The sequence below is a fragment of the Hydra vulgaris genome, chromosome 03, assembly GCF_038396675.1.
Source record: "Hydra vulgaris chromosome 03, alternate assembly HydraT2T_AEP".
Classification (NCBI taxonomy): Eukaryota; Metazoa; Cnidaria; class Hydrozoa; order Anthoathecata; family Hydridae; genus Hydra; species Hydra vulgaris.
Window position 1 is genome coordinate 25,175,636 of NC_088922.1, and position 13,629 is coordinate 25,189,264.

The 13,629-nt window shown below is 28.3% G+C and overlaps 2 protein-coding genes across 3 annotated transcripts in view; one reads left to right on the forward strand and one right to left on the reverse strand.

The window, feature by feature from the left end:
* LOC100206166 (transient receptor potential cation channel subfamily A member 1) overlaps positions 1 to 9,027 on the forward strand; it is a 68,964-nt gene extending 59,937 nt beyond the window's left edge. The window contains exons 9-11 of one of the 2 annotated variants that reach the window (XM_065792753.1): positions 1,432 to 1,540; positions 5,356 to 5,532; positions 8,777 to 9,027. In XM_065792753.1, the coding sequence (XP_065648825.1) occupies positions 1,432 to 1,540; positions 5,356 to 5,532; positions 8,777 to 8,838 (348 nt within the window). In that variant the 3' untranslated portion in view covers positions 8,839 to 9,027. Of the gene's footprint in view, positions 1 to 1,431; positions 1,541 to 5,355; positions 5,533 to 8,776 lie in introns of those variants that run through there. The other variant, XR_010637478.1, reaches the window with a different exon arrangement.
* A 1,665-nt stretch (positions 9,028 to 10,692) lies between these two features.
* On the reverse strand, positions 10,693 to 11,433 carry LOC136078579 (uncharacterized). Its single transcript, XM_065794357.1, has one exon. The coding sequence runs from the start codon at positions 11,431 to 11,433 to the stop codon at positions 10,693 to 10,695; it is 741 nt and encodes a 246-aa protein (XP_065650429.1).
* Between the last annotated feature and the right edge of the window lie 2,196 nt (positions 11,434 to 13,629).

Consider the following 13,629-nt stretch of genomic DNA (forward strand, 5'->3'; position numbering starts at 1 on the left):
ACAGCCCTCAGAATTAAGAAAAATAAGGTCGGCAATAATTCTTAATCTGTGAGGTCAGAATCAGGTTGGTAGAAAAAATGTAAAACAAAGGTTTGACCATAAAACTTAGAAATAAGGTTTGCGATTTTGCACTGACCTCAAACACTTCTAGGTCAGCAGTGCGAATGCCAGCCCTAATTCCGAGGGTTGTATTAACATACCTGTTATAGTTTTGTAGAAGTGTTCTTCGGAGCTGTTGTCTATATTTTCGAAACTATTTAACAAGTCATTATTCAAGTATTGTTTTTCAGCCTGCTGGAAAGTGGCATCTGTTATCCCTATTTTCAAAAGTTCTAGAGAGCCATCTGACTTGTCTAACTACTGTCTTATTAGTCTTCATTCTATCATAAGCAAGGTTTTTGAATCTTCAATAAACAAACACTTAATCTCTCATCTTGAAGCTAATAACTTACTTTCTGATCATCAATATGTCTTCTCATTCTACTGCTGATTTGTTAATGGTAATGACTAATAGGTTTTATTGTGTATTAGGTAGATGTGGAGAGGTTAAGGCTATCGCTCTCAACATTTCTAAAGCCTTTCTAAACCAAAATAAAGTTTGGCATGCTGGTCTTCTCAATAAGCTGACTTCTTACAGTGTATCAGGTAACATCTTTAACATTATTGAATCCTTACTTATCAATTTTAGTATAAAAGTTGCCTTAGATAGATTTCGTTTTCTGTAACTTCAGGGATACGCTAAGGTTGCATCTTTTTATTGTGCTCCCCACTTTCTTACACCAGACTCTATTCTTTATTTCTATAAATCTCAAATCCTTCCTTGTATGGAATACTGTTGCCATATCTGGAGGTAATCTTCGAATGATGCACTTTCGTAAAAGTGCAAAAAGGCATTGTAAACATAGTTGGACCTGCTTAAGTGCTCTAAAAATTCTTATTCTTCCATTTTTTTTCCTCAAACATCAGTTCTTTGGAATTTGCTCCCTTTATCTTGTTTTCCTGATTTATATAATTTGCAATCTTTGTTGATCGTTATCTGGCTTTATAAACGTCATCTTTTCTGTTCCAGTAACTTCTAAATCTTCCGCAGCTTTGTTGGAATTGAGGATGTTTAAAATATATGAATAAAGAAAATATCTTTATATTATCATGTATAATGTTGTATACTTATAAGAGTGTTCAATAGAAAAAAAAAAGTTCAATTTTGCTACCTAGCAAAGTTTAACTTTTTTTAGTAGCAAAGTTAAACTTTTACTACTTGCCTGATGATTGTGGTAACACATGAAACTCAGAGTTGCAATATTAAATTATATTATAAACAATAGCATTTAGCTAGTTCCTGGTACTGCGGGTAACAGTAACATATATATATATATATATATATATATATATATATATATATATATATACAAATACATATGTAACTTTTAGGAAGTCAATTATGAGTGCACTTCTAGACAAGTAAATGAAGAACATCAAAGTTCTAAAATTCACATTGATCATATTGTGACAAGTGTAGACAATATTTCGGCATTTCTCTGTAAGTTGTTTTGAATTTAAAAAAAGTTAATTTCTCCATATAACAATGGTAAACTTAGCAAGTTTGATATTAAAACATAAAAAAACTAACTGAACAAATTTTTTTTTGTTTTTATATTTTGATAATTCAAAATAGTTTTTGTTTTAATATTATTAGCAAGAGTATTATTTTTGTTCCTTTAATAAATGTTTTGACAATAGTTTTGTTAGTTTAATAACATTAGCAGTAAATGAGCCATACAACTTGTTGGTTGGGGTATGAAACAATACTCAATAGTTTAGTAATAGGGGTTTTATTTGTGATTCCATTAATAATACACTATAAACTAACACATGCATAGCATACCATACCGACATAGACATGTCCAGACCATATTCCCAGGTTGTGCATAACCTGCAAATAAGGTCTGGACATGTCTATGTAGGACATGTCTATGTATGTCTATGTACCTGCACCCCCATCACCCATATATTGAATCACATGGTTTGTTTGCCGCGTCAATATCTCATTTGTCAAAGTCTGGTTTATTTGCCGCATATGATCTAAATGTGGTTTGATCTAAACAATGTTAACATTGGTTACAGACAAATTTTTTTACCCATATATTAAGTCACTTGATTTGATTAAACGTTTATGATTAGTAAATTGTTTTTAAAAATGTGAGTTTTAAACACTCTGCAGAGGCGTATCTAGGGGATGTCTGCTACATCGTTGGACGTACCCAAATAAATTAAATAAAAATTTTTTAACTTGATTATGTTGTTGAAAAAAGTTTTACTTTATGTAACTATTAAAACTACAGCTTAAACTAAACAAATTATGCACGATTAATTAACAAATTATGCACGGTTAATTAACAAATTATGCATGGTTAATTAACAAATTATGCACCGTTAATTAAAAACCGGAAAACATAAAAGTATATCGGTTTCATAAGTTTGCGGTTATTAAAAAATAATAATTCAATATTTTGATAGAGGTTAAACTAACTTTTGAGTTAAATAACTTAATTAAAAACTTGAATCGACATACCTTATATTTTTTTGTTATATAGAACTTTATTTTTTAAATTTTTTCTTTTATTAATTTAAAAAAAATCAAGATGATTATTTTAGTTAGATCAAACTTTGGACTTCCCTATTAACATTCACCCTGAGTAGAATTTTTATCAAGTTTTATTTTTAACTATTACCAGGAGGTAAAATTAGTTAGTAACAACAAGTATATATCAAAATATATCAATTGACATCCCCAGTTTTATTACACTAGACTGTGTACCATTTTAATAACTTGCATTTTAAACAAAAAATAAGGAGATAAAAGGTTTCAAATATAGAAAACAAAATTCAGACTTCCCTTTGGACATACACCCTGCTTAATTTGTGTTTTATTAAGTTATTAAATTTTATGAAACATATAACATGGTCGTTGATTAGTTCAAAATATCACTTAAATCACATGTTTGTATAGCAATTTAAAGAAAAAGTTAGTTAAAGAGAAACATTATTTCCTTTAAAGTTAGGCGACCAAATTTATATTAATTGCGTAGAATTTTTGATATTACAATATCCTTTGGATACAAGAAAGGAAGACAGAGAGTTATTACAAGTAGAAGCTGTTTATAATTGCATCCATAAAAACTAGTATTTGTTCCTTGGTTTTCTTTGATCATCAAGAGTTCGTGGCAAAAAAATTAGAATGTCTATATCCAGATTTTAGACTTATTAAGTATAAACTTTAGTTAGCCATATTGTTTACCCTTTATGAGAATCATGATAATCGTAATAGAAACTATAATCAACCACATAAAGGAAAAACTTATTTAATTAGTGTTTTAATAAAAGCTTGTAGCATGGATACTTTACAAAAGTTGATTATTCCTGTGGTTTTCTGTCTCAAAGAATGTCATAAAATATCGATAGAACATTTAATGGTGCAGCCTCTGCTACTGCTTTTTCTACTAAAGTTAATAACAAATTTTGATTTTGTTGTTGCACTGTGTATAACAAGACATGTTTTTAATATAACTCTTTTAATTACAGGATTGTGCAAGCAAGTAATAATGATATTTTTTATAGTTTAAATCTTATTCAAACATTAAAAGATTTTGTCTCTATACGTAGAAATATTATTAATCAACACCTCCAAATATGCATTAAACAAGCCTGAAAATTGCATTTCAAATTATTTTAACTTGGTTATCACTGTTTCTTTGCTAGACTCTCTGGTTACTGAGTTAAACACAATGTTTATTTAATACAATTTTAAAATGTTATAAAGCACCTGTGTTTTAATTTCTTCGTTCTAATCTTCAGTTTCTTTTCAAAACAATTGCAGAACTTCAGTGTTTTGTTATACTAGTTGGAAAGACTATATCATATGTTTTATTTAACCAAAGGCTTTATTAGGATTATTTATTATTGTCAAACCAAAGGCTTTATTATGTGAGTTTGACCTATGAGAAGTTTAGTTGAATTACACTTACCTGCCTAAATTTCAAAATGAACTCCAATCTAATAATACTGAAACATAACAAGTAACAAACCTTTTCTTTACTGAGGCACCTAAAAGGTTATAAGAGAATAGTAAGAAGAAGTTGCAAAGCAAAATGGTAGATAAAGTCTAAATGGTTTAGTTTAGCTTTTCACACAGAGTCTTTAGATAGTAAACAAGTTTTTAACAAGTTTGTTATAAATATTTATGAGTTGTGTTTTAAATAAAATTCAAATATAATAAAAGTATAACTTCAAAAAATGTTCTAGCTGTTTTTTGTTAAACAGCTATTTTAATAGCCAGACATCTTTGTAAAAACATTATTTAGCATTGTACAGTTATTACAATAAGTTTTTGACTCTAAGTATTTATAAAGTTTATTTATAATTAAAAGTTATTTATAAAGTTATATAAAAAAATTTACACAGCGAAATCTTATATTTAAAAAATTATAACCTGTAAATATTTAACATTAGGACAACTAAGTATTTAAAAATAATAATTTTTAGTTTGCAAAAATCATATTTTAAGCTTTAATGACCATTTTAGCAATGTTATAAGTCATTTTAAGAATTATTAAAGCATTTTTATAAAATACACTAAATCCTGTCAAAATCTGGTCCCCCCTCCCCCTCTCTTTGAAAAAATAGGGAGGTGCAAGTGGGCATAGTATTTTTTGAACATACCCAAAAAATCTCCTGTAAACGCCTCTGCCCAGTGTCATAAAATGCAGGAAAGGTCACTAACAGCACTACTACTAACACTATTATATAGAGATTGCTATAGCAGTTTATAATGTAACTTATAATGTAACTGATCGAATTTCGTAGGTCATGTCTTTGCATGACAGACAAGACCCGTAAACACGCCTATGCATACCTATGTACTGCATTTAAATCACTTTTTTAAAAAGGCAGGACCTAATATTAATTTAAATTTTTAAATAGTTTTTATATTTTAATTATTTCATAATTAAGTATTGTTATACAACTGTGCAATGTTAAACATTGTTTTATTTTAAAGTACAACCAGCATTGATAGTAGTTACATTATCTGTGCAACTACTACTAATGATACTTATGATCTGCCTATGACTTTTAATAAAGATGATAATATGATGAACAAACTTTCCTTTTTCACACAACATTTCCATAATAACACAAAATATCCACAAATCTGTATAAGAACATCAAAAATTAAAGCAAGTTTACGAACATTTGAGTTTGATGAACAGATGAGTCAGATGAACAGTTGAGTCATATTTAAAATACATTTTTTTATCATTTTTTTGTTAATTTTTTCATCTTTTTTTTTATTGTTAGCAAAGAGTAATCTGAAAAAGAAAAAGAAAAATACCATTAATTTAGAAAACTTTTCAATTTTCAACACAGAAGTGCAAAAGCTAACCCAACGCCAACAGGAAATGGAACACGAGTTTAGTGAATTAAAAAAACGTGTTGCAACTGAGCAGCAAAAAAGTTTAGATTCCATTAAAGAAGGTTTGAATGGTTTATTAATTTTTTAATATATATTATTCTAATATTGTTTTTCAAATTTATATTGTTTTAATATTTTTATTGGTTTTATGAATAAGTTTATTGTTTTTCACTTGAGTTGTTGTTAAAGGTTTCCAATTATTCTTCCATAATTTAAAGACCAGATTGTTAAATCGATGCTAATTAACTCTTATTTGTGCACTATGCATTGATTATTTTCATTGATCATTATGAATTAAGAAAAAAACTTAAGAGTTGATAAAATTTGACAAAACATCTAATTATGGCAATAGTTATATCATAGGATTTCAATTATATGCTCTATATGTATTAAAGTTACGTGTGATGTAATCATTTTTATCTTCTATCGTAAGGTGCTGTGTTAAAATTTTTCTCAATAAAATATTTGATTGATTGATTTGATTGATTGATGTCCAGTAATCATTGACTTTCAACAGTCCGATTGTTGTAGCATATTTAGATATGCTAAGAACACAACGATTGGACTGTTAAAAATCAATGATTACCAACAAACTTATGCTTCACATCCAAATATATTGCAGCTTCTATTAAGCAATGTACAGCAATTATCATTTGGGGTTACAATTACTGCCAGTGGTTATGCTGGTTTACACTTTTTTCAACAAGGTGAGGCTGTCAGTTGCTTAATTATGTGAAAATTTTAAAGAACAAAGTCTAATTATTTACTTTAGTATACTTTAGTATTATAACTTTAGTATTTTCATGCATGATGAGGCATCTTTCCATCAGGCAAAAATCGTCAAGACATGGCTCAAAAAAATGTAGTTAATGTTCTTGCTCCTTGCCCAGACAATTCACCCAGTTCAAATCCTATTGAAAACTAGGTACAATTGTATGCAGAGGCTTCTAAACAGAACCCAACCTCAGTAACAGATAAACATGTAAATATATAAACAAATTTTTACACAAATTGTAAAACTACTTAGTTCATAAAAAGAGTTTGTGCAAATTATAAATTAGGGAAATATTTGGTTTTATTATATATATAACTAGCAAAGTTATATAAATTTCTCAAAAATCTCTCTGACAATCAAACTTTGTACCGTTGTTAGCAAAAATCTTTGAAACTTCTATTATTTCATCTTGAGTCTAATAGCTTTCTTGAGTCTAATAGCTCTCTGACAATCAATGTTTTACTTCTCTTGTTTTATAATTGACTTGTTAACTATTACCAGAAATTAAAAAAGTTCCTTTCCAACTGTAGTATTAAAGTTGTCCTTGTTGACAAACACTCTTCTTCATTTTCAGTAGCTTCTGGTGTAACAAAGTTTATTGGTCCTATGTTGTTTCTCATCAGTATTTCTTATTCCCCTAATAATTTTAGCTCTTAAGTGGCTCTATTTACTGATGACACAACTACGTACTCAAATCTTGACAAAAGGTCATCACTTTTTGATCGCTTAAAATAGGTTATCTTAAATCTGTTCTCTTTTCTGTGATGACTTGGGGTTTGTAGTGGCTGGAAACAGTAGTGAATGGTGAATTTTGATTTGAATAAAAGTTATTTGGTGCTAATAGTTATCACAACATTGTTGATGTTTTTGATGCAGCACTATATTGATGCAGCACTATTTCTGAGTCCTTTTACAGCACACTTACTTAACATATTCTTAGATTATTATTCACTTCTGACTTATTATGGAAAACATGTATACAATCTATTGAAACCTGCTAAGATTGTCTTTATATTGTGCTGACCATTTTTTTACTCCTGGTTTCATTTAAATCAATAAATCTCCTATTTGTATAAAGTACTGTTACCTCATTCGTTCTGGTTCTTCTAAAGAGGTCCTCTCTTTAAGACAAGGTTCAATATCGCATTGTAATTTTTGCTGGATCTGTTATAGCACCCAAGCTTGATTCTATCATTGTTTTGTTGAATGTAATATCATGATCACTGCTTAAGCAACCTATCATCACTTGATCCATTAACCGTATTCTCAATCTTGCGCTACTCGTCATTCAGCAAAGTTGCATACTTTTACTGTAACTAACCTTTTATGCTCAAAATCCTAATTTTTCTACCTGAAACTACCTAATTAATCTAATTTTTTACCTCAAACATCAGTTCTTTGGAATTCTTTCATAATTTCTTGACAGTTTACAGTTTTACAAATCAACTTTTACTGTTACTGTCAACTGCTTTAATGGTCTTTAAATCTCTTTGTTTTCTGTCCCAGCTGTCTGCTTAGATAGTGGTTGCTTGCAACAGTGTTGAGGGTGAATATCAATTCTTTTTAAAAAATGATTTTGGTTCTGTAAACCTCTATTTTGAAAAGACTTTGTTTCTAGGTAAGTTAACTATTAATTTGCTTGATCTATGGAGTTGCACGAAAATATATTTATAATAGGATTGCCACATCATTACTATTGAAGTGAGGTTGAATTTCTAAGAGAAAAAAATGGATGTTTTTTTATAACGATGATAAAAAGTAATTTTTCGATTAAAATATGTTTCTATTTGTTTCGTAACAATTACTATTTTTGAATATATTTGTAAGTTGAATTTTTTAAAGGAACATGCCAAAATTATACATATTTATATTTAGTGTCGCGAATTTCATTTGAGTTAGGATGTTAATAGATATTTTAGCTTTCTAACTCTCCTATATTATTTGATTATTCTTGACTAAGCACCAGCAAATAATGTTTTTATTAAACGAATAGCGAATATTAATTTTTTGAACTTTGGTACCAAAGTTTTACGAATAATTGCTATTCGACTTCGTTTAACTTCGATTGGCGAAGTTAAACGAACTGCGCCGGTGCTTATTCTTAGCTTTAAGTAGCTAGTAGTTTTATTTGTATAACAGAATCCACATCCGCATATGCATACTTGAAGGCAGTTAATTTTGTCAATAGTACAGACAGACAATCAATTAAAAGTTGCAGACATTAAAAAATTTTGGATTTAGAATAAAATATTGAGTTTAATTATTTAGATGGTTTTTATTTAAGCTTCAAAATCAAAATATTTTTTTTCAAAATATTTTTCTTAAAAATATTTTTCAAAATCCTGTGTTTTTCAAATGGGGTCAGGATGGTGGTAATTATGTTTTTTCTCCTAAGCTTCAATTATAAAATGAAATATACATTTTGAAAACTATGTTTTTATATCTTTAATTTTTTTTTTTTTTTTAGTTTTGTAAAAAATATTTGTAAAAAAACATTTTTCTATTATTTTCAATTATTTTTTTATTTACAGCTGTAGACGCACATTTAAACGAAGCTGCAGCAAATAAAAGAAAGTTAGAGAAAGAAAGTTAGTAGCAAAAATTATCGGATATAAAATCGTAAATTAAATCAGAACGTTTAATGAAAACCCTTTATCCATGAATGATAACTCCAAAATCATTCAAAATTGTTTTATGAGAGAAATTTTACATTAGTTATTTGTGTCATATAATAAACTTAGTCGATGTTATAATTTTTAATGCCTAAAATGAAAATCTGGTTTAGTTTTCTTTTTTAATTATGGAAGCTAAATTTATATAATTGTTTATATATTTTCCAAAGAAGTTTATGAATGTCTGAATTAAGATTAAGTTAATTCTGGCAAGCTTAAAAATAGATATTTTAGACCTCACTGCCGGCATAATCGGAGGGCCCTCTGCAATTATACTGGTTGTTTATATATATGTGTATATATATATATATATATATATATATATATATATATATATATATATATATATATATATATATATATATATATATATATATATATATATATATATATATATATATATATATATATATATATATATATATATATATATATATATACACACATATATACATATATATATGTATATATATATATATATATATATATATATATATATATATATATATATATATGTATATATATATTTATAGATATATTTATAGATATATATATATATATATATATATATATATATATATATATATATATATATATATATATATATATATATATATAGTATGTATATATATATTTATAGATATATATATATATATATATATATATATGTATATATATATATATATATGTATATATATATATGTGTATATATATATGTGTATATATATATATGTGTGTATATATATATATATACACATACATACACACACTATATGTATTTTTACACTATATATTTTTTTTTACACTATATAAATATTTAAAAATTCGAAAAAATATTTTTTTTAAAAAGACAAAAACGCTTTTCGATGACTTGCATATCTTTGTGTAGTCTTCCCCATATTCGTCTGAAAAAAATCCTAAATATGGCTCATTATGTCCTTAAACTTAAATATTAGGTGCATTTTATTGCTTACAGTTGGACAACCCATAGATTGAAAGCCAGACATTAGTAGGTCTACTATATGTTTTCAGTCTTGTGTTACGTTCTTTCCGAGGACGTGTCGAAGAGCAGCATAAAAGTTTAACCAAGTTGCGCACTGTAAATTTGTCATCGTGCCATGAAAACCACCATGTTGTATAAGAAGTCTAATTTCAGGACCAGTAAAGACTTCAACTCTGCATGTGATTTCCGAATTTTTTGGCATAAAAATTTAAAACAATTGCTTCCTTTGTCCAATGCCTTAACATACTTCTAAAGAAGACCCAGCTTTATATGAAAGACAGATCTAATCAAAATATTTAAAAAGGCTTTAATTTTGATTAAGAAACTAACTTGGGCTAATATTATGTTTTCAAAAGTTCGTCATTAAGTAGATAATATAAAGCCCGTAGGAACAAAAATTGTATTGGGGGAGGGGGCAATGCTGAGGACATTTTATTTTTTATTGTAAGTCATTTTTTCTCCGAATAAAGTAGCCCTGGGCTTTGATTCGGCAATGCGGGGGGAGGGGGGAATACTACTGGGTAGATCAAATAGTAGTAGGTCACAAATTTTTGTCAAAGGAACTTACGCCAAAAATACGGATAACAAATTAGGTCTTTTCTACACTTTTTTTACTTTTATATCTTATTTTGTAATCGTCTTTTTTTTTTCGAACGGGTGATGTGGACGTTATCGGACAAAATAAAAACGTCAATAACTTATTTATAAGTAAAAAAACAAACTACTATTATATTTTTTTTAAATAAAGCATTCATCTTTTAATAAAAATATATTATTTTTTATATAAAAAAACACCACCATCTGCAATTGATCTCAATTTTGCTCTGACGCCTTTCATATGCGACTGTAAAAAGTTTAAATCAATTTCTTGTAGTTTTAGTTTAATGCAATCAATCAAAACTTGCTCTGTTGAAGCTTGCCAATCTCCCTCGTAAACCTTCTGTGCCAAATGTCTCCAAAAATTTTCAATTGGTCGTGCTTGAGGCACATTTGGGGGATTGGATTCTTTATCAACGTAATAGACATATTGGTCCATCCAATTTAGACAATCTTTAGAATAATGAGAACTTGCTAAATCTGACCAAAATAAATAGTTAAAGTCTCCATGATACTTGTGAATAAATGGAAGAAGTCGTTTTTCTAAACATTCATTAATATAGATTGATGAATTGATCGCTACAGCCTTGGAAGTGCCAAACAATGGCTCGGACATACCACGGTCAGATATGGCCACATTATCCAGATATATCCACATTAATAATTTTTTTGGAAATTTCTCTTTTCCTATAAAACGAACACTTTCTAGGCATGTCTTTTTGTTGTTTATGTAGCATCCAGAATTTCCAGGCATGTTGTCCCCTGCAAAACAAAAGTATTTTTCGTCATCGATGACTAGAAGCGATTTTGTGTTATAGAGTTGGTTAACTAGTTTCCTGCTTCTTTTCTTTGCCTTTATTTGTTGTTCTATAGTGTATTTTGGAGTCTTTTCACGTTTTCTATATTTAATATTCATTTTTTTTTACTGACGACCAATTGTCGATTGATTTACACCGAATTTAATACCTATTTTTCTCTGACTGACCCCTGTTCGATTGTTGACAAGTCTCGTTAATTAAGCTTTCTTTTCTCCAGTCCAGGGTGTTGGACGGGTGCTTTCTATCAGAAAACGATTGAACAGTTTTAAGTCTTTCTATCAGAAAACGATTGAACAGTTTTAAGTCTTTCTAGGTTATCATATATTGTACTTCGAGCAAATCCTTCCTTTTCAAAATGATTTACGGTTGTTGTTTTTTATTATATTAGGTTTATTTGCAAAAATATTTTTAGTCGCTTTCGAAAAGATTCTCGTTCAGCTGCATTTAACCTCATTTTAAATAATTGTGTTTCAAATAACAAAGTTTATATTTTATAGAACGTTTATGCCTACGCATAAAACCACAAAAACTAATTATTATGCTCAAATAATGAAATTAGGATTTGTCCGATAACTTCCGCACCACCCGTTCAAAACTAACTTCTAAATTTATTTTTGAAAAATTATTCGGGGGAGGGGGGGGGGAAATGCCCTTGCTGACCCCCCGATTGCTACGGGCCTGAAAGTAAGGTTACGTCGATAAGTTAGATAACGTTAATAAAAACCAATTTTTTTTTGAGAGGTTAATCTAACTTATGTCGGAATTGATGTAACTAATGAAGGAAGGCGACATTTGCAATTAATAAAGGAAGGCAATTCATATTAAAAATGGTGATTTAAACAACGACATTCAGCTGATAGCAAAAGAGTTAGAAGCTGATTTTTAAGTTGGTGATTAGGTTGTTGTTGCATACAATATGCAATGATATCCTGCAAAAATTTAAAGTTGTAAGACGTTGTAACACACTATAATATTTTATTTTTAAGTATCAGATCTATTTTGTTAAGATCTATAATTATTAATTTATTAACTTTATAAATTAATACATAATTATTAATTTATTATCAAATTATTTAAATGTAAGAAATATTTAGGAAGCACCAATAATTAGAAGTTGTTTTATTTTTAACTCAGCCATTAGATCAATAGTGATGATATTTATATTTTTCGTATAGATTATTCTACTTTACCTGAAAAAAACTGTTTCAAATGACCTAATAAAGAAATTATCCTCCGATTTTCGTCTATAGACGCATATAGACGAAAATCGGAGGATAATTTCTTTATTAGCTCCTTCATTAGTTACATCAATTCCGACATAAGTTAGATTAACCTCTTAAAAAAAAATTGGTTTTTATTAACGTTATCTAACTTATCGACGTAATCTTACTTTCAGGCCCGTAGCAACCGGGGGGTCAGCAAGAGCATTTTCCCCCCTCCCCCCAATAATTTTTCAAAAATAAATTTAGAAGTTAGTTTTTAGAAAAAAAAAGACGATTACAAAATAAGATATAATAGTAAAAAAAGTGTAGAAAAGACCTAATTTGTTATCCGTATATTTGGCGTAAGTTCCTTTGACAAAAAATTGTGACCTACTACTATTTGATCTACCCAGTAGTATTGTTTCCCCCCCCCCCCTACTTTATTCGGAGAAAAAATGACTTACAATAAAAAAGAAAATGTCCTCAGCACTGCCCCCCTCCCCCAATATAATTTTTGTTTCTACGGGCCTGATATTATCTACGTAATGACGAATTTTTGAAAACAAAATATTAGCACAAGTTAGTTTCTAACGTAATTTGTTAATATAAAAGATCCATGAAAGATTTCAGTCTATCAATACACCAAGATATTTAATAACCTCCGAAGTATATTAAAAGAATATATAGTCGAAGTATATTGTCGTTTATTATTAATTTTGATTTTAATTTTAACATAGTTGTCAAAAAAATATTTTATTGGAAGTAAAAAAAAATTAGTTCATTTATTCGGTGTTCAGACATTGCGTTTGAATTTAACCAGTGAACTATACCTATTAGACAGGAATTTTTTTTTTTTACATAAAGAATAATTGTTCATCTGTTTGCTGATAATCTCATAAAGAGATCAGCAAACAGATGAACTAAGAAGAAGTGAACAGATTTGGTTAGGTCGTTAATGCATATTAAAAACAAAAAAGGATCAAGAACAGAGTCTAGATGATCACCATACAAAATAATTTTATTACTAGAATTAAAACCATTAGTACTTACAAATTTTTTCCGATCTAAAAGGTAAGATCGGAACCAGTCACT